The sequence below is a fragment of the Amphiura filiformis genome, unplaced genomic scaffold, assembly GCF_039555335.1.
Source record: "Amphiura filiformis unplaced genomic scaffold, Afil_fr2py scaffold_113, whole genome shotgun sequence".
Classification (NCBI taxonomy): domain Eukaryota; kingdom Metazoa; phylum Echinodermata; class Ophiuroidea; order Amphilepidida; family Amphiuridae; genus Amphiura; species Amphiura filiformis.
The window spans coordinates 52892-76983 of record NW_027305577.1 but is presented as its reverse complement, the minus strand read 5'-3'; the positions used below and the strand labels follow the sequence as shown (position 1 = coordinate 76983).

At 34.6% G+C, this 24092-nt stretch overlaps 1 protein-coding gene across 1 annotated transcript in view; it reads left to right on the top strand.

Annotated features, from left to right (window-relative positions):
• The window catches only part of LOC140145008 (gamma-aminobutyric acid type B receptor subunit 1-like), a 65120-nt gene extending 42963 nt beyond the window's left edge, over nucleotides 1–22157 (top strand). Inside the window, exons 9-16 of the mRNA XM_072166800.1 lie at nucleotides 5553–5718; nucleotides 5938–6070; nucleotides 9133–9240; nucleotides 17753–17875; nucleotides 18036–18182; nucleotides 18719–18844; nucleotides 20058–20210; nucleotides 22083–22157. Coding sequence (XP_072022901.1) covers nucleotides 5553–5718; nucleotides 5938–6070; nucleotides 9133–9240; nucleotides 17753–17875; nucleotides 18036–18182; nucleotides 18719–18844; nucleotides 20058–20210; nucleotides 22083–22157 — 1031 coding nt within the window. The remainder of the gene's footprint in view (nucleotides 1–5552; nucleotides 5719–5937; nucleotides 6071–9132; nucleotides 9241–17752; nucleotides 17876–18035; nucleotides 18183–18718; nucleotides 18845–20057; nucleotides 20211–22082) is intronic.
• The last annotated feature ends 1935 nt before the right edge of the window (nucleotides 22158–24092 follow it).

Below are 24092 nucleotides of genomic sequence, written 5' to 3'. Positions count from 1 at the left end.
ATCTGCTTCACTAAACACAAAAACCTTTTTGTGCCAATTTTAAGGAAATTGAATAGAATGTTAGGAAATACCTGTACATTACAGTTAATAAATAAACATTCATTTGTAGGATTAGAAATGATTATGTAACAATTACTCACTATAAGCGTATTGAAGACGAGGGCAGCAAGATGCATCGCTACAGGTGACGGTCACGCAGAAGGAAGGGGGCTCTGAGTGACCCATGTACATGAACAATAATGTTAAAGACCAAACAGTAAAATTGACTAAACTGTTCATTTCAAGCAATATCGGACTCAGCTGCTGCGCACTCGAAATGTGCTTATGATTTGATAAAAATCATCATGAATTTTAAATCTTTAGTATAAAATGTCAAACTTATAATTATGATGTGCAATATTTTGTTGACATGATTTTAATTTTACAACAGCGTGTGCAATATTTGCCATGTCTTGAGTGACAAAGAGATCAGTATTTAGCATGATAAAATCACTGATATTGTACACGTATTTAATTTTGCAGCAGAATGTGACATATGTATTTATCTTTTAATCTGTTTTAAGTCCGAAAAGAGAATCATTATACCTGTATCATGATAAAACAGTAAACACAGTAAAAAACTATTTGTATTGTTGTGTTATCGATGCATTCTTTCGATTTCACGAAGGAACTCTTGATAAACTTGATGCTATCATTGATTTACATGTAGAGCCCTCTTCCCTAGTAAAAGTGGCAAAATTGTGATTTTACCCTTTCGTTGATAACTAAACATATCTTGAGATTAAAACAAGCAAACTATTCAGAACAAACAACATTCGAGAGCTAAGACTGCGGCCTTGACGTTGATGTAAGCATCATGTCACAACAATGTTTTCATATTGCCAAAGAGGGCGCTTTTTACTTGCACATTTTTTTGAGACAGGCTGTACTTATGGATACGAACAGGAAAACTCGTCATTGGATTGATTTCAACCCATCTCCATTGCATCTACAAGCCATGGTTAAGCGTCATACCATCCTTTTTAAATATAGCAGCTTGCCCTCTGGTAGTGGAAAGGCTGCATAGTCAGCAACACTGTGCTGAGTGCAGCTGAGTGTGAATGACCATTTGTCTAGAAAAACTGCAATGTGTCCCATAAAACAAGTTCCTTATGCATTATGTTAGTTTGAACATTTAGGAAAAATATATTAAATAATAAAGGCAAGGCAATAACGTTGCAGGAAAACACTGCATCAAAGTTAACTATATGTGTTGATATATCAAACTCTCTTCAAACTTATTATGATAATTCAGCAGTGTTGTCGGTGGTGGAACTTGTACGTGCCATGGCCCTTCTTGGATGCAAAAGCATTTGTATCAAAACGTGTCAAAAAGCTTTTTTTTTAATAACATGTAGGATTGGTCTGCTGCAAAACCAGATGAAATGGATTTGGAATGATGCTAATATGACAGAGGAAGCTACATGGATTCCAACCGGAAGCTCTGTGAAGGAAAACTCTGGACCCCATTGTGGGGCAATGAATAGAGACGGCACATATCACGCAATGAATTGCAGTGCGTCACTGTCATATATCTGCAAAACTCAGATAGGTAATTCCTGTAAATCTTGCAAAATAAGAAGCAATTCATAACATTAACTCAATGGCCCGCATGGCGATATTACATTTCTTACTATACAATTATGATGACTTACAATGATTAGAAAGACCTTGTTCATTTCAACAGATATTATCGTTTACACTCAGTTTTACATTAATCGAATATGCCATCAAAGCTATCATCTGCAGTGTGCATCAAAGAGCAGATTTTAAGGTTTACACTTTACATTAAAATCATCCGCAAACATGGTTTTCCTGTGTTCGTTGATATAATTATTATGAAGCTAAACTAGGGAATTAGTCAAAGGAAAAAACAGAGCAAGATACCAGATTTGGAGTCCCAAAGGGAAGAATTATGAACGGGAAAGTGAATGGGTAACACGAAATGAACCAGATGAAACAAAAATACGTTTAAGAAATTTATTGTGAATTTACATCATTTAACACACGATCAAAATAATAAACATTACCCGAGTCACATTGCAGCATAAATGAATATAATTCACGTGCACGAGCAGACAACTGTATTCGCTGTCATGGTGATCAACCTAAACCACACATTAGGAGACGAGATCGGATACCCCCTTACGGTTTGATTGAAGAGTCAATAAGGAGTGAAGTACCCAGCAAACACAAAAACATTAAATAAGTTATATTTTGGCATTTGGTTTAGGTAAAAACATTTTAATAACATTAAAATGTCGGGTTATATGAAGGTCATGAAAACGTTTTAAAACGTTTTGTATGAAAACACACTACAACAATATTTTTTAAATGTTTTCAAAGTGTTATTGTAAACTATTTTTGCAAATATTTTGACAACACTTACATAACATTATGTTAAAATATTTGCACCCAGCAAACACAGAAATGTTCTTAGAATGTTTTTTCAAAACGTTTTAACAACATTTAAATGTCCGGTTAAAAAAAGGTCATGAAAACGTTTTTAAAACGTTATTGCAAATATTTTGGGCAAACCTTTTTTCGCAAAATATTGTTTCAACCCCAAAATTACATTCTGTTTAGAATGTTTTGTATCAAGTTTTCAAAAATGTTTTTGGAATGTTATTAAAACGTTTTATACCCTTTATATAACCCGACATTAAACGTTTTCTGTAAAACATTTTGTATTTGCTGAGCAGTAGATTATCACAAAATGTTTTTTAATGTTATAAAAACGTTTTATACCCTTAATATACATTTAAACGTTTTCTGACAACCTTTTATAACCTTTTGGGAATTATGTCGAAAACGTTTTGTGTTTGCTGGGTATTTATCAAAGCACGGCAATACATCGCTCCACTTCGTGCAATTGATGCACGGTAATACGACACTTACTCGATGAACGGGTATCATGGCTTACGGCACTATAATAAATATTCAATTATGCATATTAATTATATGTATATGTGGGTATTGTCAATTATCGTTAATTATTGACAATACCCACATATACATATTATCAGGGTGACACTAAATTCACGGTTTTTGTATTATCAACACAAACCTATGACGAATTTTGTTGGCTTGTTCTTAACAAAGTGAGGCAAAGTATCGATCGATTATGCATAATTCGGTTATGAATAATTCACATCAACTCTTACTCGGCCCATGTTGTTGTGAATAATTCACATCAACTCTTACTCGGCCCATGTTGTTGAGGTCACCATATAAAGATGTCGCAAGTTTAATGAATCAAACCTGCTGAAGAGAGTAAAAACGCTCTCTAGCACGGTCAGACCGGGCGGAAGTGGGTCAACTACTATGATCCCAGCAGGCAGCAGTGATTTGATTTTCCAAGAAAGTCTTCTAATTTGATATCTTTTTAAAAGTAATGATATGAAATCGAAGTGAGCATTTGATGTCACAAAACATGTGACACCTCACGTGATCTTGCATTATGGCGCTGTATTTGTCTGTGTGTTTGTATTTCATTTTCTCGTAAGAAAAGAATATCAATCTTCACTAATCAATGGTATTTGGCTCTCAGCATGAATGATTGATTTTAGGTAAAGTAGGTAAAGAAAATCACACAATATTGACTACGGGTTTGAGTGAAGCACAAATGAACCAAAAAGTCTGACTGAGGTCACACTGAGGTTGTAGTAACGTGGGTGGGATTCACGGAAAATTACGTGGGCAGCCGGATGATTTTAATATTGTAGTTAATTGTCATTTCTATACTCGATTGTTTATCTTGGTCAATTAACATATCTTCTAAATGCTGATACATCGTGCTATACTGTACATCTATCTGTTAGAATTCAATATTTTGTTAAAAGAATTCTATCATTCAGACGGGCTGATGCAGCATAATTTGACACTACTAGATTTAGCTAGATTCTACCCGAGCGTGGCACTTTAGATGCTAAAAGTCACATACAAACATGAAGTTTACACACAATAAATTGAACGGTTACATTGATTTTAAGTTTTTACAACATGTATACATTTAAATGCGCATTTAACCCAACCAGAGAGGGTACTTTAACCCAACATAGAGATCGAATCAAGCTGTGTCTGTAGATATTATTAGCGCCCTCTAGCAAGGTCAGACCATCATTTTAATAACAATACACTAATTAAACACAATTTGGACACAAATGTTAATGGTCTATTGTCACATCCTGATTTCTGTTATCCTTGATATTATGTACCATACATCGGTGTAACAAAACAATTTATGTATAACAGGTTTAAGAGTACGTCTAGTTGTAACTTCTTTTTCAACGTGTAAAGGATATAGAAATGTTTTTGATTTCAATCAAACATTTTAAATTCAATCACGGGCATTTTATGTCATTTTGTTTTTTTGTCACTCAGAGTTGACCCATCAGATTGTTGGTTTTCATGATATTCGTAAGGACAAGCTTCGCTGGGTATCGAACCTGAGGTGGCAAGGTGAATCAATTAATTGAAATAATTGTGTCTCCCTTTAATACCACAGTTCCCATCTGTTTAATTTATGAGTAAGGGGGCTGGCATTTTCTTCGGGAGGGGGGGGGTCCCAAAAATTCTGGGGGGTCATAGAATTTTCAGACCAAAAATAGGGGGGTTATAATTTTTTAACACCCAAAATAGGGGGGGTTATAGAATTATTAAGGGCTGGTGACTCAAAATTTTCGCGCGCTGCGCGCGCATTCTTTAACTTTGCAATCGAAATGTGCATACAATCTATGCAAAATTTTTACACGCTCCGCGCGCCTTCTTTACATTTACAATAAAAGTTTTAACGCGCTCCACACACTTTTTTCACTTGTAAGTTTTGACGCGCTCCGCGCCTTAGTTCCGGCAATGAATAATTTTTATTGAGTCTGTGTAGTTTGCCCGCGATAGGGGGGGGGGGTCATAAAAAATTGACTCCGGTCACTGACATATTTGTGACCCCCCCTTCCGAAGAAAATGCCAGCCCCCTAAGAGTAAGGAAATTGTTGTAAAGGCGAACGGGATGGCAAGAGTGGGTCATACTTTTCCAGTCTTTGCCATTTAACTAATACCTTGCTCTTATAGGAAATGAGTCAAGCAAGCCAATAATCGCATTTTGTATTTCCATTGGGCCTTGCGGTTCTTTAATTAAGGCAAATGGTATATTAAAACGAATGTTTTGGGCGTTTTTCCCTCTCGAGGAAAAATCATGCACAATATGTCGGAAATAATTCCACTGATATCAAGCCTTTATAGAGCCATATCATTACCATTCCTGTGTCAGCTTGATTTGTTTTAGTACAAACAGAAGAAAATCTAGTCAAAGATTGGACGGGTCTTTGACTTTTGAATGAGGTAAATAAGTATAAAGATTGGAGTTCAAATATAAGGAATATGATGTATCGCTTATGTATCGCTTATGTATTGTTTTCTTTGAATTCTCCTTCGTCGCCTTCTCGTTCCTATTTGTTAATCATTCCATTCTTCTTCAAAATCCTCTCGCCTTCCTCTCTTTTTATTACTTTTAGACAATGAAGTACCACTAGATCATACGCCAGAAATCATCATCACCTACAAGAGAGTTCAAAGTGGTATCCCATCTTACATTTTCTTCATCATGTGCGCTATGGCTATCTCAGGAGGCATCTTATCACTATCTTTTTTGTCATTTAACGTCAAATTTCGTCAACAAAAGTACATAGCATATTTTCTTACATTAATAGCTACTTTATAATAGCAGAAAAGTATTTTATTTCTACTATTGTTTATTGTTTGAATCAATATCTATACAATAATTTGTAGTTTAGAAAAAACTTCTATAAAATAGGTAACATAAAATGGTTAACATAAAAATAGTCACAACATCCCCTCATAATCTGATTACCATTTCATTGATGATTCTATTATAATTAGGAACGTTAAAATGTCCAGTCCAAACCTGAATAATGTCATCATTGCGGGCAGTATGCTCATCTATAGCTGGGTGGTTGTTAGTGGTATTGATAACACACTCGTATCTGATTGGGCGTTTTCTTTGGCATGCCAGGTAAGTAAACATCCGTAGCAATTAATGTTATATTTATGTACATTTACTGAAGACAAACCTAATTTAGGAAATATTTAGTATTTCAACAATAAAAGGGGTACGCAACAAACTACAGAACAAAACGTCACTGCAATTTTGTGACAGTGGGTGCGTTGTGTGTTGGTGTGTACGGGGTGGGTACGTGTGTGGGCATAATTTTTCATGTCTGGTGAAAAAGTTACAGTGCTATGAGTGCTGCGTTAACTTCCAACAGTTCATGGACTAACACCAAGGAGTAAAACACTATAAAACGTCGGCCGTATCACATACTGACGTATTCGACATTTTTAAATTTTTTGAGAAAATTAGTACAATAGTTTGTTATGTTCTACTCTATATATTTACCAAAAACCATGCCTCAAAGTGGCTTAACTAGTAAGATATTAATTAATTTAATTATGTCGTAGTTACAAAACCTTGAAATGTCTGCATTACATAATGCCGTATATGCCGTTCACCTATACTGCGCAAGCCCATTATATCGTATCTGCAATTTGAAGAATTTGCTGTTTCACATACTGACGTATTTGCGCTACGTATTTGCGCGACTCTGTCATTGCGCGGCAAAATTGCTCTTTTGTCCTTTTCACATACTGACGTATTTGCGCAACTGTTTCACATAATGACGCATTTGCGCGACGTATTTGTCATTTGAACGGCGAAATTGACATAAGTCCTTTTCACATATTGACGTATTTTATTTATTATTGATTTTTTGCAGAATAAGTTATGCTCTGATAGTAATATGATTGAAAATATGGTATATTTGCATTACCGTTAACCAGGTTTTAATCGACAATGATATTTTAATCAAGATTATGCAGCAAATGAAAATCGCTAGATTTTCAAGTTCGATTTTCTCGAAATGCGTATTTTGCAAATACGTCAGTATGTGATACGGCTGACGAAAAAGTTGAAGAGTTGAAACAAACATTTTTTATACTAATTTTCGCAGTTTACTGCGTATGAGAAGTAATTGGAAACCACAGATATAATAATTGCAATTGCAGCCAGAGGTGTATTCGACAAAAACGCTGTCAATTTATGTATACAGCTGTATCTGTTCGAAAAACTATGAGAAGGGATATCTTGCCTAAAAAAGTGCTGATGAAATACCAAAACTGTGCTGCTTTATTTGAAGCAAGATACTAGCTGGTATTGAATCACAGTATAATACAATAAATTTTTGGCTATTTCAACACAAGATTTGGACATTTTTGGGAAAATACGTCGACCCACTTCAACAGTTCAGCAGTACATTAAACTAGTCGAAATGGTCATGATATAAAACCAGCCTCCTTCACTGACCAATCACAGATGCTGTTATATAAAAGCCTTTGCAAGTCCATACTTTGACACAGTAGATCTACTTCTTGTAAGCACATCAAAGCAAAACTGGCCTATTATACTCTAATCCCACATGGCTTACCCTATTGGCTGCATTTATTTTACTATACTTTGAAAATTCCTAATATTCTTAAATGTTTGTGGAACAATGTCATTTCCATTGACATAAGCGTGTTTTTTAGCATTTACTACAAAATGATATGTAATTCATTAAAATCGCTCAATATTTGACAAAGTTAGCTCACAGACATTTAGATATGATATTAGTAGTTATCTCCTTAGCTACAGATGTTAACCCATTAACTTAATTTCATTTAATATAAACTACGTTGTCTTTTTTAAAAGACAGCTCTTGTTTTAGTATACTGTCCTATACAAGTCGTACGTATCCTTGGCCCACTTTTGTTTATAATTTTTATCAATGATATGCCTAAAGTAATAAAACATGGAAAGATTTCTATGTATGCTGATGACACTACACTGTATGTCAATGAAAGTGATGTTAACATTATGTCAAAGAAGCTTACGGAGGATCTTGAGGCGATAACTAAATGGCTGCATAAAAACAAGCTTTTCCTCAATACAAATAAGACTAAAGTAATGTTATTAGGCAGTAGTGCAAGATTACGTAAAGTTGATGAAGATTCTTTTTCAGTAATTGTTAATGGTTGTAAACTAGAGAGAGTTAACAAGGCTAAATGTTTAGGTGTTTTAATTGATGATGAATTACTGTGGCATAAGCAAGTAAATTGTGTTATTCAGAAATTGTTCTGTAAAATATCTCTTTTAAGACGTCTGAGCACATTTCTTGATAGTAACACCCTTAATATCTTGTACAAGTCATTGATTCAACCCTGTTTTGACTATTGCTGTGTTGTATGGTTTGGTCGATATGAAAATGATGTACACAAACTCAATGTCTTACAAAAACGATGTGCTAGAATTATTTTGAGCGTTAATTCCCAAACCTCGTCTAATGTTATGTTTCCAGTATTAGGATGGAATTCACTTTATGATCGTTACAATTATTTTAAAGCACTGCTGATGTTTAAATCTTTAAATGGCCTGGCGCCATCATATCTTTCTTCCAAATGTAAATATGTATCTGATAAGCATGGCATTCATACAAGACAAGCTGCAGCTGGTCTGCTAGCGTTGCCACCTTGCTCTAATGGTAATGATACCGAATATTTTAAATTTTCTTTCTCGTACAGTGGTGTTGAGGTATGGAACAAAATTGATTATGATTTAAGGAACGCCTCAAATTTAAAATGTTTTAAGAATATGTATAAGTTTAAGTAAGGAAGTACTAGAAGTACTTCCATGGTTTAAGCTAAGTGTATTTATATATAGAGATGTTCAGCTGTTTGTTTGTTTTTGGTCAAATAACTGTTTCTCTAGTTGGTGCTATATTATTTTGTCATGCTGGTTTGATTTGATATGTGTTAATAATTTTTGTTGTATTATATGTAATTTTAAATTTCTGTTGTGCAATTGTTATATGATGCAGGGCCCCGTGTAAGAACAGCATTTTTGCTGATCGGGTTACCCTGGGTAAATATGATGTAATAAATAAATAATAAATAAATAAATACGTGTGACCTCAATAGTTTATTTCACAGTCAACATTTTCAACTAATCTTCAACTAATCTTCACCTTTTCTGTCTTATTCTAGATACGAATGTGGCTACTGTCTATTGGCTTTGTGTTAGCATTTGGTGCTATGTTCAGCAAAACATGGAGAGTGTATCGTGTTGCTACTTTCAAGAAACCTAAGCGAAGGGTAATACAAGATAATAAGAATGTGAATCCTGATTTCATTTTTGCTTCGGTTGTATAACGAATGGTAGATGTTAAAACAAAATATTCTGACAGATTAGATAAGGCCCAAGTGAAGGGTATAGTCATTGAAAATGTTAAAGCTACTTTAGCAGAACCAGAGGTATGAGGGTTGAGGCAGAGCGTTTACCCATGGACTTTCTCCTCTGTCCGTATTTCTCCTGAAAAAAGACAAATTGTGTTGGTAAAATGCTGGCTCGTATGGCCCTTTTCAGCGTTCGAAGCGAAATATTGATTTCTAATGCAACAGAATAATGACGTCATTATATGAACGTTTAAAGAACTTTGCTATGTGTATGCATAGGCCCTATACTGTCACGGGATAGGGAAAAGGATGGTAACAATAGGGATGGTAGCGGACAAAAGGACCGGATGGTATAGGACCGTCACTTCGACAAGAACCGCAGTCAGTGCGCAGTCAATGACAAACGTACGCAGTCATTTACAGCACTCTATCCGCTAGCTGCTCATGCTGCCAATATGCTAATATAAATTTTGCGTGATCTAAAATTGGCGGCCAATTTGAACTTGACCCGACTAGGTCAAGGTGCTTTTTTTAAAGGGTACGTCACACACACTAAATAAATTGGCATTGAAAAATGCAACACAAACCACATTTAGATCACGAAATGAGTCGATTTTAAGTGCAGCAAGAACTAATTTTGAAACGTCGCAAGCTGAACACGAAATTCTAGCCACAAACTGACCAGCTGCTCAGTGCTTACACTTTGATTTGAAATTAATGGGAGTTTAAAAGGGACAAACCAGAGAAGATGATAAAAGAGGAGGTCGCTCGCTGCCCACATCAAATAAATAATGTGTGCATCCGCCTATTGATGAAAACAATGATCTAATCCGATTGATCAACTAATACGATAAGTGGCATAGCGAGTCACGACTGTCTAGCTCTAAACGGCGCATGCCCGGATATCAATTTGTTACATCAGTTGACCGCGAAATATAATTTCTGTATTGTTTGGCATGACCGGCTGCTAAGTTTGACCCGAGATGCCTGTGAAAAAGGCCCTCATTTTGGATCCAAATACCCATTTTTGGACACGTTTGGACACAAAACGGGAGTATATGGAGAAACGGACACGAGTTTGAATTACTGATTACACTAGTTTTAAAGGCCCTTTCAGTGATTTCACAGGAACATTAAAAAAAATGGAAATTTGTCAGAGTTGCTTAGAAATAAAGAATAAGTCTACAGAATTTCATTAAACCACTTTTCCCTGAATACATCGACAAATTAGTCAAAAACAGAAGTTTTAGAAAGGTTTTCTACTTCAACTCAGATCGACTCGAGAAAATCGAGATTTTCGTACAGTGCGCCACCAATCGACTGGAAAAACTTCCTAGTCCAGTGTTTCTAACACGGGGAAGTAGAGTCTAAATTGATTTAAAACAGACGTTTAATTTTTGTAGTAGAAAACAAAATAAGCAATTAAAGGTCAGTTAGGTCACCGAGGCAAACTAACGGTCAATTCAAATATGAAAAACAGTTAAAATTGTGTATTTTGTTTAAAATAGTAGCTACTGATGTAATAAGTAGTAGAAACAATACGCAACGCGTGTTGGTACGTGGAGAGTGAGCTTCTTTCGATCTCGAGTCGGACTTTTAGTACTGTCAGTATCAAAAGTCCAGAATCATGCAAATGCTTTATTTTGTCTAAAATACACGGCTTTCGACCGAACCACTAGCAGGCTATGTTAGCACATCTATGCCAATTACAAAGGTACCAAAATCTGAATTTTGATGATTTTACGATCGTCCGGATGAGCAAATCACTGAATGGGCCTTTAAGTTCCCGTAAACTGCCGCAAATATTCAATGGTTATCATTTAAATTTCTTTTCCTTTGACCTTATATTAATTTATCATTTTAAACGACGTATTTTAAAACGATGAAAAACAGTGCACCTGGTTGGATTCGAACCGGCGACCTTGGTAATACTACAGTGCAACAGGCCATAAATTACCTAAATGGCGATTTTGGATAAATTTGAATGTAATTTAAAATCCATATTAGAATGGGTAATGCCATTTACAACATTCTTGGGTGGAACCTTGAACTTTAATAAAAATGCAAAACAATGACAAGCTGGAATCACAACTCGAGGATTTGGCTAACAGAGCAAGGAGGAACAATCTGGTATTCATAAATGTGCCTGAAGGCGTTGAACAAGGTAATAATAAATGTGCTGAACTTATTAAGACGATTATTGCTACGCACCTTGAACTTGACCTGGATGATAATGATATAGAAAGAGCTCATAGAACCCCAACGCATCTTACGGCCCCCAGAGCCAATCCCAGGCCAATTCATGTGGCATTCCACGCCTTTACTGTGAGACAGAAAGTGATTAAGGCTGCTAATCTGTTAAAAACTAATCCTTATCCCGATGGCGAGGCTCAGCGTAAACTTGTGATTACGGAAGACGTCACCCCCAAGCTGCAAATTGAGCGTGCCAAGTTGTGGAAACTTCGCAGAAAACTTTTGGAGGAGAATCCAGCTAGAAAGGCCTTTGTAAATTACCCATCGTCGCTCAAAGTAATAGAACCAGATGGATCCGTAAGGCGGATAAATGCAAAGAACATTGAGTAATTGTTTCCAATATGATTCGGACTATCCGGATAAATACTGCATGCATGCAGAAAGGTAAACTTTAGGAAAACACAGGATTTGACTTTGTTTACAAACAGTTAACTGTGGTTTCGCGGGTGTTTTTACCATCTTAAGCCTGCATTAATTTGTTTTTTGTTTGGTATGTTTTGCAAACTTCTGTTTAAGAATCCTTATCTGTGTGTTTTTTGTTTTTTGTCAACCCAAAAATTTCAAGATTAAAATCGTTACCTGATATATGTTTATTTAAAAATATTTTCTGAATTTTTTCATGATTAATCTAAGATTTTGTACATACAATGCCAAAGGCTTAAGAGATGGTAAGAAACGTTCCACTGTGTTTTCGTGGCTGAAGAACAAAAAACTTAATGTTTACTTTTTGCAAGAAACGCATAGCACTCGTTTTGATGTTAATGCGTGGAGTGCACAATGGAAAGGCACATCAATATGGAGTCATGGAACTTCAAATAGCAGAGGTACTGCCATTTTATTTGATGAAAATTATGACTGTGACATTATAAAAAACTTGTCGACCAAGATAGGCGTTATATAATTGTGGATGTTAAAATTTTGATGTTATATATACATTGGTCACTGTTTATGGGCCAAATAGAGACTTGCCGCTTTTTTACAGAGAAGTGGACAATGAACTTGATAATTTTTGTTGTGACAATATAATTTATGCCGGTGATTTTAATCTTGTTTTAAATGTGGCTTTTGATAAGAAAGGTGGTCGCAAACAAACAAATTTTAAATCTCAAGAAGAGATTCACAAGTGTATGGCCAAAAGGGATCTGGTTGATATCTGGCGTTTAAATAACCCTGGTAAGATGATGTTTACTTGGAAATCAAATCACCAACCACCTATCATGTGTAGATTGGATTTTTTCCTGATTAGTACAGGTTTAAAGAATAAAGTTAAAGATTCTGGGATTCAACATGGTCTAAGATCAGATCATTCTTTGGTTACGCTTTCTTTATATGGTAACGAAAGCAATCATGGTAAAGGAATGTGGAAGTTTAACACCTCCCTCTTACAGGACACTGAGTATACTAATTTGATACATGACGTAATTAAGGATATTTGTTCAAACAATTCAGAGGCATGTCCTGATATTCTATGGGAAACTATGAAATGTGTTATTAGAGGTGAAACAATTAAATATGCAAGTCAGAAGTACAAAAATATGAATCAAGCTGAAAAAAGTCTTGAAGGTGAAATAAATGATCTTGAGCATGCATATGTTAATAATCCAAGTGTTGATCTTAGAAATAAAATTGAGACCAAGAAACATAACCTGGAATTCATCTACGAAGAAAGAGTTAAAGGTGCAATGGTCAGAAGTAAAGCAGATTGTATTGAATATGGTGAGAAAAGTTCGAAGTTCTTTTTCAATCTTGAAAAATCACGTGTTAAGAGGAAATCTGTCGAAAAAATTGTGTTGGATGATGGTTCCATTATTATGGATGATAAAAACATTCTTGATGAATTAAAATTTTTATTCAAACCTGTTCTCGACAGAGTGTGAGGATGAAAACTATATTGATACAGGTATCTTAGAGTTGGGAATACAGCCTGAGGACATTCCTAAAATCAGTGATGACCAGTGTAATTTATGTGAAGGTATTCTTTCTCTGCATGAATGTTCTGAAGTGTTGAATGATATGCAGAATGGTAAGAGCCCAGGCTCTGATGGTTTGCCAATTGAATTCTTTAAGTATTTTTGGAATGACATCGGCCAAATTGTCGTTAACTGTTTCAATTACTGTTTTGAAAAGGGATGTATGACTGATGAGCAGTGTAGAGGAGTCATCTCATTAATTCCTAAAGAGGGTAAAAATCATGATCAGTTGAAAATTGGAGGCCGATTAGTCTTCTCAATGTAGACTATAAAATAGCAACCAAAACAATTGCAAATAGGTTGAAGAAAGTACTTCCTTCTGTAATCTCTAATGATCAGACAGGCTTTTTAGCAAATAGGTACATAGGTGAGAATATCAGACTGGTGTTAGATATTATTGATTATGCTGATATTAAAAATATTCCAGGCCTACTCTTATTTTTAGATTTTGAAAAGGCATATGATAAGTTGGAGTGGAATTTTGTTGAAAAATGTATTAACATGTTTGGGTTTGGAAAAAAAAAAAAAAAATGGATTTCTCTTTTTTATAAAAATATTCAAAGCTGTGTTATTAATAAGGGTTTTGTTTCACCATATTTTGAATTAACACGTGGTCTGCGTCAAGGATGTCCCTTGAGTTGTTATGTTTTTATTCTTTGTGCAGAAATTCTTGCAATTGCCATTCGTAAAAATGATAATATAAAAGGGATTGAAGTTAAGGATTCTATTTCTGTCAAATTAACCCAATTCGCAGATGATACTACCTTAATTTTGGACGGATCTGAAAACTCCTTCTGAGTTCAGTGGAGACCATCAAAAATTTGGCAAAATTTCCGGTTTGGTTGTTAATTATTCAAAATCGTCCATTTTAAAAATTGGTTCTTCAAAGAATGAAGACGATATCTTGATTCCTGGCACAAAATTTACTTGGACCAAAGGCCCAATAAAATTTCTTGGTGTGAATATTTCTTTGGATAAACAAGAGATGTTTAATTTAAACTATGAAAGTCAATTGCATAAAATGAACACAGTTTTGAATATTTGGTCACAAAGGGTCTCACCCCAATTGGCAAAGTTGCCATTATTAAGTCGCTTGCAATGTCCCAGCTTACTTACCTTCTTTCAGTGTTATCTAACCCCCTGATGCTTTTCTTAAGAGAGTTGAGAAACTACTTTTTAAATTTATTTGGAATGGTAAACAAGATAAGATTAAAAGAGAAACAATGTATAATAAAATTGAAGATGGTGGTTTGAACATGACTAATATATTTCTTTTTAAAGAGGCAGTTAAAATATCTTGGGTTAAAAGGTTCATGAACCCAGATAATAATGGCAAGTGGAAATTACTTTTTGCTAGAGAACTTGACAAAATTGGTGGGTCCGGAACAAGTAACTGGTTATGGCAGTGCGAGCCATCTAAGATTTCTGATTTTAAATGTCACACAAGTAATGACTTTTGAAAAATATTTTGGAAGGCTGGTTTAAATTGCGTGCAGAATATGATGTTACAAACAAAGTTATTTGGTTTAATTCTAAAATTAAGGTGAACCGGAAGTGTGTTTATTACCGTAGTTGGAGTTTAGATGGTGTGAACTTGTTATCAGATTTAATTGAAAATAATCAATTTATGACTTTTGAGGGTTTTAAAAAAAAGCATCCCAATGTGAAGTGTAACTTTATTCAGTATTATGGTATAATTAGGAGCATCCAGAATGCACAGTGCAAGGTTTTTTCAATGAATGATAATGAGATGAGTGACTGTCTGTTGACTGAACTTTGGAATACACAAAGAGTTTGCAAATTTGCATATGAAAAGCTAAGACAGCAGGCATGCCCCACATCACAGGCATACTGGAATGCCAGGGTATATGATTTTGTTGTACCAGTACCTATTGAAAATTGGAATGAGATATATACTATGGCTTTTACTAGCAGTATCGACACATACACAAGATATTTTCAATTTAGATTTATTCATAATATTTTAGCGACAAACAATTTTCTTTACAAGATAGGATTAAAAGAAACAAATTTGTGCAGTTTTTGCAAGACAAGTATTGAAACCACTAAACATCTGATGTGGGATTGCAATTTCTCCAACCTTTTCTGGAAGGAAATTATTTCCTGGATAAAAAATGATCTTCATCTTTTCATAAACCTTACTTTCAAAATAGTTTGTTTTGGTTTGCTTAACGAGGAATTTGATTGTTTCAACAATTTAATTATTCTTTTGGCCAAGCGCTATATTTATAGGTGCCGGGTCGAGGAAAAGCCTTTGAGCATTTTTGTGTTTACATCGTGGGTCAAAACTTTTGAGAAGTCAGAGAGGTTTATTGCTGTTAGAAATAATAAGTTTGCTAAGCACACAAAAAAATGGGAGCCTTTGATAATTTGATTTTGGAGCTGTAACCCTTTATTTTATTAATTCAGGAACTGTACATTTAAAAAAAATTATTTTTTGGGCTTTTTTGTCATGTGTTGTGTTATTTTGTTGCAAGGTACATGTACATTGTATGTTGTATGAATTATGAAACTCTTGATTTGTAATTACATTTTATGAATACAGTCTATAGTTAAAGTTTGTTTCCTTTATATTATAAAGTGCTTTACTGATTACATGTATGTATCTTGCTTGTTTATGTGTGTAGGGTTTGATGGTTTATTTTGTATGTTTTTTCCCCCATCAAACCCAAGTACAGGGAATAAAATACGAAAGAAAGAAAAAAAAATGCAAAACTTTAGAGATTTACTTGAATCTTCATATAATTATCATAAGTTAAAGAAATGCATGAAAAAATCAATTTTAATTTTTCATGTAAAAAGTAAACGTATTATAAACATCAAACCTGCAAGAAAAGTTGTATCTTATCAAAACCTACAATTTTGTTAGAGAAAATATTCACATTTGTATTTCGTTTTTAATTTATGCGCATAAATAATGAAATTAATTGGTGATCATAAATAATTTTTAATGACTTACCATAATTCAGAACATGTCATGCAAGGTATCAAATTAAAGCAAACAAAATGCCTAATATTTTGGTTAGAGCACATTTTGCAAAATGGTTTTAGTATTCAGTTACAATATTCCAAACATTAAATTACAACTTTGTGCTTTATACACACAGGAGCCGTGCTTTTAAAATCCGCGCCTAAATAATAATGGGTCTTTCACTCAATGGTCAAACTATACATAGTTCCTGAATAATAATAATAGACCAGACTCTAAACTAGGATGATTGTGTCATGTCTGATGCTCAACCAAGCCTATCATGAAGGCCAGAGGTAGCCACTTGTTGAATGGCTGGTCATTATGTACCATATCAAAGAGAACCCCATGCAGCTGTCAATCACAGTATAGGTTTCATAGCATTTTGTTCAAAGCTGCAAAGTGATACAAGTGCAAAACTGGGAATGATAGTACTAGATTTGTTTGAATCCCCATGTTAAAACTTCCTTGTAGTGTTATTTTCTTATGTGCAATTCATATCGTACATATGTATTTCAACATTTAAATTTAGGGCATTCATGCCTTGTTGCACTGTAGCACACAACTTTAACCAATTGAGCAACAAAGCCACGCTGGAGATGAACGGAAGAGTTCAATCTGCCAGTGGACACACCAGACGTTGAAATCACGTTGAAATTTCGACGTCAAAATCATTTTCGACGTTGAAATCAGGTTGAAATCACGTTGTATTTGCAAATGGACTTCAACCTGGATTTCAACCTGATTTCAACCTAGAGTTTAAAATCAGCTTTAAATTTCACCGTTGTATCAACGCCAAAATTTCAACCTGATTTCAACTAACCTCCAGGTTGAAATCAGGTTAGGTTGAAACTTCGACGTTGTATCAACGTTGATTCAACGTCGAAATCCTAACCTGTACCCACTGGGTATCTATAGGTATTAGGCTCGAGTGATGCTCGTCACATTCCTAGCGGAAGGCATCAGAACTGCATAATTATTTATAACAAATGCACGACAAAAGGGATGAAATTATTATACTTAGCTCTCTGAATTGACAGGTTAAGAAAATTTGAATCTTTACCTAGATCTGGGGAAATATTTAAACAAAAATTGTTTCTGTAAAGATTCTGCGTTGTGTAAATTACACAATTAATTCTGCTACTTTTTGCTTGGAACTTCAATTTTAATAAAATACCCTGACGAGGTGAATATTAAAATAAGCTTCTTGTTTTCGTAGATAATTACAGATCAGCAATTGCTTCTTCATGTTACCATCCTATTTGTCATCGACGTGATCATCTTGACATTATGGCAAGTTATTAGTCCTTGGTATCTAGCCACAGATCAAGGCTTTGAAAGGGTAAGTACTTTTTAATTTCATTGCCGCACGAAAGTCAATTTTAATATCATCACTAGCTCAGACCACACATATAAAGCATAACTGAAATTAGCTGGTAGAGATCAAAAGATATCGTGCAGATCCGAGGCTCCATTCTTAATAGCTTATCTATTTCTCCAAGGACGACCCAAACGTAGCAAATCAGAAGCTTCTACCTTACGTTGATTATTGTACATGTTCATGGATAACATACTGGTTTATAGCGTTATGTGGATTCAAAGGACTGCTCCTTATCTTTGGAATGTTCTTAGCATGGGAAACAAGAAAGGCAAGTACTAAGTACATGTTATTAGATTGCAGAATGGGTAGCAAAGACATATCATTTTGCATGGCAGAATCATTCAAACAATTCATCCGGACGAATATTTCACAAATCCAAGGTATTCTTACGCATTACAGGAATCATAAATGCTCTTCTGTGCCACCAGTTCTTCAGCGAGTACTATGTCAAAAGCTCCGTCAACAAGGACTTCATGGACATTTTGTCTGCAGAAGTAACATCTATTTCAAAAGCTCGACGATAATTGTAGTAACATAGAAAGTCGTATAATGAAATAAAACACATTTAACCAGCATCACAAATATTACAATATTATATTAACAATGGTAAATTCATATTATTGTTTATGCCTTTCTTGATGATTGTAGAAGTAACATCTATTTCAAAAGCTCGACGATAATTGTAGTAACATAGAAAGTCGTATAATGAAATAAAACACATTTAACCAGCATCACAAATATTACAATATTATATTAACAATGGTAAATTCATATTATTGTTTATGCCTTTCTTGATGATTTCAGGTTCAAATTAGTGCTCTTAATGATAGCAAGCTAATTGGAATCAGCGTATACAACGTGGTAATACTATGTATAATTGGTGGTATAATTTGCACAACACTTACGCTACTTACAATCTTTATACCTAAGGTACGTTCCTTAAAACATTCATAAACAACGAAATTTGTTTACTTAAGTATTTGGCTTAGTTGGCCTTGGACGCAGTACATATTTAGCCAAACATAAAATAACACACCATAACATAAACGAACATAGCATAGCATATAACATAACATAACATAACATAACATAACATAACATAACATAACATAACATAACATAACATAACACAATACAACACAACACAACATAATACGTAACATAAATAACATAACATATAATACTGACACATATAAAACATAACATAACACATAGCAAAGCACATAACATAACATAACATAACATAACATAATATAAAACAACACCACAACATAACATAACATAACATAACATAACATAACATAACATAACATAACATAATATAAGACAACACCATAACATAAACAAACATAGCATAACATAATAACACAACACGACATGTAACATAACATAACATAACATAACATAACATGACGTAACGTAACGTAACATAACATAACATAACATAATCAACATAATATAAAAAACAACATAACACACCATAACATAAACAAACATAGCATATCATATAACATAATAACACAACACGACATGTAACATAACATAACATAACATTACGTAACATAACATAACATAACATAACATAACATAACATAACATAACATAACATAACATAACATAACATAACATAACATAAAACAACATAACACACCATAACATAAACAAACATAGCATATCATATAACATAATAACACAACACGACATGTAACATAACATAATATAAAACGACATAACACAACATAACATAACATAGCATAACATAACATAACATAACATAACATAACATATCATATAACATAATAACACAACACGACATGTAACATAACATTACATAACATAACGTAACATAACATAATATAACACCACACCACACAACACAACACAACACAATACAACATAACAAAACACAACACAACACATAACTTTTACAGGTAGCCAGGAAATGAATAAAGCCCTTTGGCAAATAAAAGAAGCATAAAATCAATAACATAAATGGAACGAATATGAATATATAGTAAATTCACCTTTTGGAATGAGACATGTTTTGAAATGTGATTTTTAAATGTTGATGTTTACCGAGTCACTATCTTACAGTAACTGTCATTTTAAAACTTGTTGTATCTCATTGTGTTCATTGTTACAGATCATTTCCGTTTATAAGTATCCTGAAGGACAGCCAATATCGAATATGAAAAGTATCACAGCCCCCTCCGTATCTTCCTCACGAGATACCAAGGAATTGTCAGATTCTAATTCAAATGTGGAAAACGTGAAGTTGAGGAAACGAGTTATCCAGGTAGTCATATTCTCTTGCATTGAATTTCTTGGAAAATCACATTTTGTCGTGATTTCTACATATTAACGAACCGAAGATGACAAAGTAATGGTGCCTCCAACGGACGAGGTACAAAACACACCATGGATCAAAGGATGATACAAGAGGATACCTAGAATATATAAAAATAGAAAGATTCGAGCCTGGTATACCCAACTGGGTGTGGGGAACAAGACAAAGACAAGATAAAAACTAATGCAGTATGTAAACCATGATGATGTACACTGTTACTGCACTAGTAAAAATCCAAAACCACAGGGATAGTAGACAAAGTTAAACAAAAATACAACCGACGTTTCGAGCAGATAAACAGACCTTCCTCAGGGACAAACAACAAAAAATATGTACCGCAAATAATTGAATCTAGTTACAAGTGGATAGCAAGCATAAAAATTAATCAAATCATAGCAAATAATTAAACCAAGGTAGCAAGCAAAATATCATGGAGTCAAAAATATAGCGTCTCTACAGAAAGAGAGCTGGCTTGATACGCTTCGTCGAACCGAATATGACTATAATTACCGTCTCTTTCTATTATGTTATTTGTGGCATTCACAGCCGATTTTGCCATGATTGCTACCTTGGATCGCCAACTTAACCACGCTCCGTGAATCGCGTGATCAGGATTTATATGGACGGTTTATTGTAATCTCGTATTCGGCTGTATGTACAACAAATTATTTACTTGGTTTCTATTATATCAGCTTGTTTGTTTGTTTACCTAGGTTGTCCGTAAAGGACACACACTTGGGTCCATGAAAAAGCCAGTGCGTAAATACACTACATTACGCGTTGTTTTCTATAGAGTTTCAGTTATGGCATGACAGGGCAAGTGTTAACACAGCTACCCAAGCAGGCTGGGGTTAAAATAATACTTAGTCGCCGAAACCTGGAAACAAAGAATGAGCAACTCGGCAGCCAATTTAAGGATAACGTTTGAAGAAATCCTTTTGTGTATTATTTAGAATGACGGGTTTGATTTACGATTCAAAATTAGGATATTGGGGTTAATGGTTAGGACTTTGGATAATGTTCAGTTTCGGATTAAGATTAGAAATAGGGTCCTAGGGCTAGAATTTGGAATTCGGGTTTTGTTTCCAGAAGAGCGATAAGATTAGGAGTATCACCTATAAAATACATCTTTATAATAACCATGACAACCGGGAGAGAGCGCCAGCTTGATACAATGTGGTATAAGACAACATGTCAGAAACTATGATAAAAAAAAGACATTTTCTTGGTATATAGCAACACGCAATGAGCTAGGCTAGCTTGGCCTATCAAAATCATGCTAGCCCTTGAATAACTCAAACTGAATCGAAGTAAGAAACCAGAAGAACATACATATTCAAGGCCATTCCAGTCAGGGCATTTCATGATCCAAGCCTCATCCCCCACTTTTCCCAACGAAAGTTGATTTTATTTTAAACTGACACCTCTGGCTGCATAATGTTTATGTACAAAATATTTCTTGCAGATTAATTTGTTTAACAAAAATATCGTCAAATTTGAATTACGTTCTGGTGTACCAGAACAAAATTACAGCAGTGGCTTATGGAGCAGTGTAATACACATACTCACGCAAACGCATAAATAGGAATGAACTGAAATTTTGGGAATGAGCTTTTTCCGTGGATATCTACCATTGTCTACTGAAAAATGTCATAAAAAGAGGATGTTAGGATCACGAACTACTCCTTTAAAGTATAGACCTTTTCATCACGTATGATTATAATCGCTCTGTTTTTTCCTGATAAATCATATGGCTTCAGCGCGTCCAGTGTTACATATCAATATAATCTCAATATTTTGTCTTGATTTACATTTTTTCAGCTGGAAGACGCATTAAGAAAAGCTCTCGGAGAAGGAAGTACAGGCGACATTAACTTTACTATAACGTCAGACTAAGACACCGAAAAAAGCGAATAACTAACATCACAAGACGCATCATGAAGTTGTTTAAAATAGTGGTGTAATTGAAATTTGAACTACATGCTTGACTTCGAGATTTGATTTCAACACGTTTACAAGGATTATTCAACCATTTACAAAGATATTGTTAAACGGAGCTTTATTTCACGCAAAATGTGATAAATAATGCTAAAATTGATGATCAGCATGATAACTTTATGATACATTTTTAAAGATATTTCAAACTTTCAGAGGCAATGATATACGAGGGGCGGTCAATAAGTTCGTAGAACAAGGTATGTTACTTTGTCGCACGTAATGAATTTGGTCTCATTTGAAAGCTTGTTCCTTCACAACTTATACTGTTATATCCTGTACCCTGATCTTTCAAGCTGCAATTCACGACAGAGGCGTCAGATAACTAAAGTAACCATGTTGTAGTCCAGCTATGACCTCCAGTTAGTGAAATCTATTTTAGAATTGTAAGTATTAATTTCATAATAACATGGTTGCTGGTGAGCCTTCACTGACGAGTGGCTCATGGACCACTCAAAAGACTTCCATTTTGCTGACATGCAAAATTGAAACGGTTGCATTAAAGTATGTATAGTCACTGTGTTCGAAAGTGATAGTATCTTCGTCTATGAACTTATTGGCCGTCCCTCCTATGATGATGCTTTTGAGATGGAATTTACATGATTCAAATTAATGAACTTTTTGAAGTATGTTTGAGTTCACGTCCCGTTAAAGTGAATACAGATTTGGTACGGCGGAAACGGTTAAAACTGAAGCCAAATGTTTAGTAAGTATCACATTGAAGCTTTGGATAATCACCATAAAAATATTTCTTAGTTGTGGTTGTCCAACTGCTTGCTCAGGGTAAATATTTTATTCCTAGTTGAGCTCCCTGGCATGACTTGGGGGGCGTCAAAACAAATAAAACATGTTTTATGTGAGAAGAAAAAATCGAGGGGTCCAATAGACACTCAAATGTTAGTGAATTTTGCCAGATTTCGACTAGACCACGTTTTAGGATAATTCGTAAATTATACGTCCGTATTTTAAGCAATAGATGTATCTTGACATGGAAATGAGATGAACAGCTTTTGAAGTACTCAAATGCATTCAACAATAGCATTTTAATGAGACCAAATTTGCAGCTGATCTTCAAGATATCAACTGGGATCCTGTTGGCACGGCTGATAGCCCAGACCAATGTTGGGACAAGTTTGTTGATTTATTTCTTCCAATATGTGATAAGCATGCTCCTATAAAGAGGATCAAAGTATCTGACCAACAGCCCACATGGATCACTAATGATTATCTAAATTTGAGACGGCAGAGTCAAAAAGCTCGTGAAATTGCTGAGAAATCCAAATCCTCAGCAGATTGGGAGAAGGCAAAACTTCTCAGAAACAAAGTTAATAATTTGCGCAATAAATTGAAATACAAGGATCTTCAACAAAAACTTAATGAAACAAAAAGTGATCCACGTAGACTTTGGAAAACACTTAAAACCGTATTACCTGGTAAAACCAAGAGTGATATCCCTGCTGTTAAAACACAGGATGGAATTGTTAATGACAAACAACAAGTAGCTGATGCTATGAACAATTTCTTTTCTTCTGTTGGTGAAAAATTAGCAGAAAAGTTTGACAATGTTGATGATAAATATTCTAAGCAAATGTCTACTTTTAAGGGTAATCATTTTAAATTTCCCCCCATAACTGAGGAGCAGGTTTTTAAGTGTCTCAAGTCTCTAGATACAAAGAAAGCAACTGGTTTAGATGGTATTAACAGTCGGCTTCTCAAAGCAGGGGCTGGTCCCCTTACTACTCCTTTGACTAAGTTATTCAACAACAGCTTATCCAGTGGGCAGGTCCCTCAAAAATTATGCAGAGTCACTCCCTTATTCAAAGAGGGGTCCAGAGA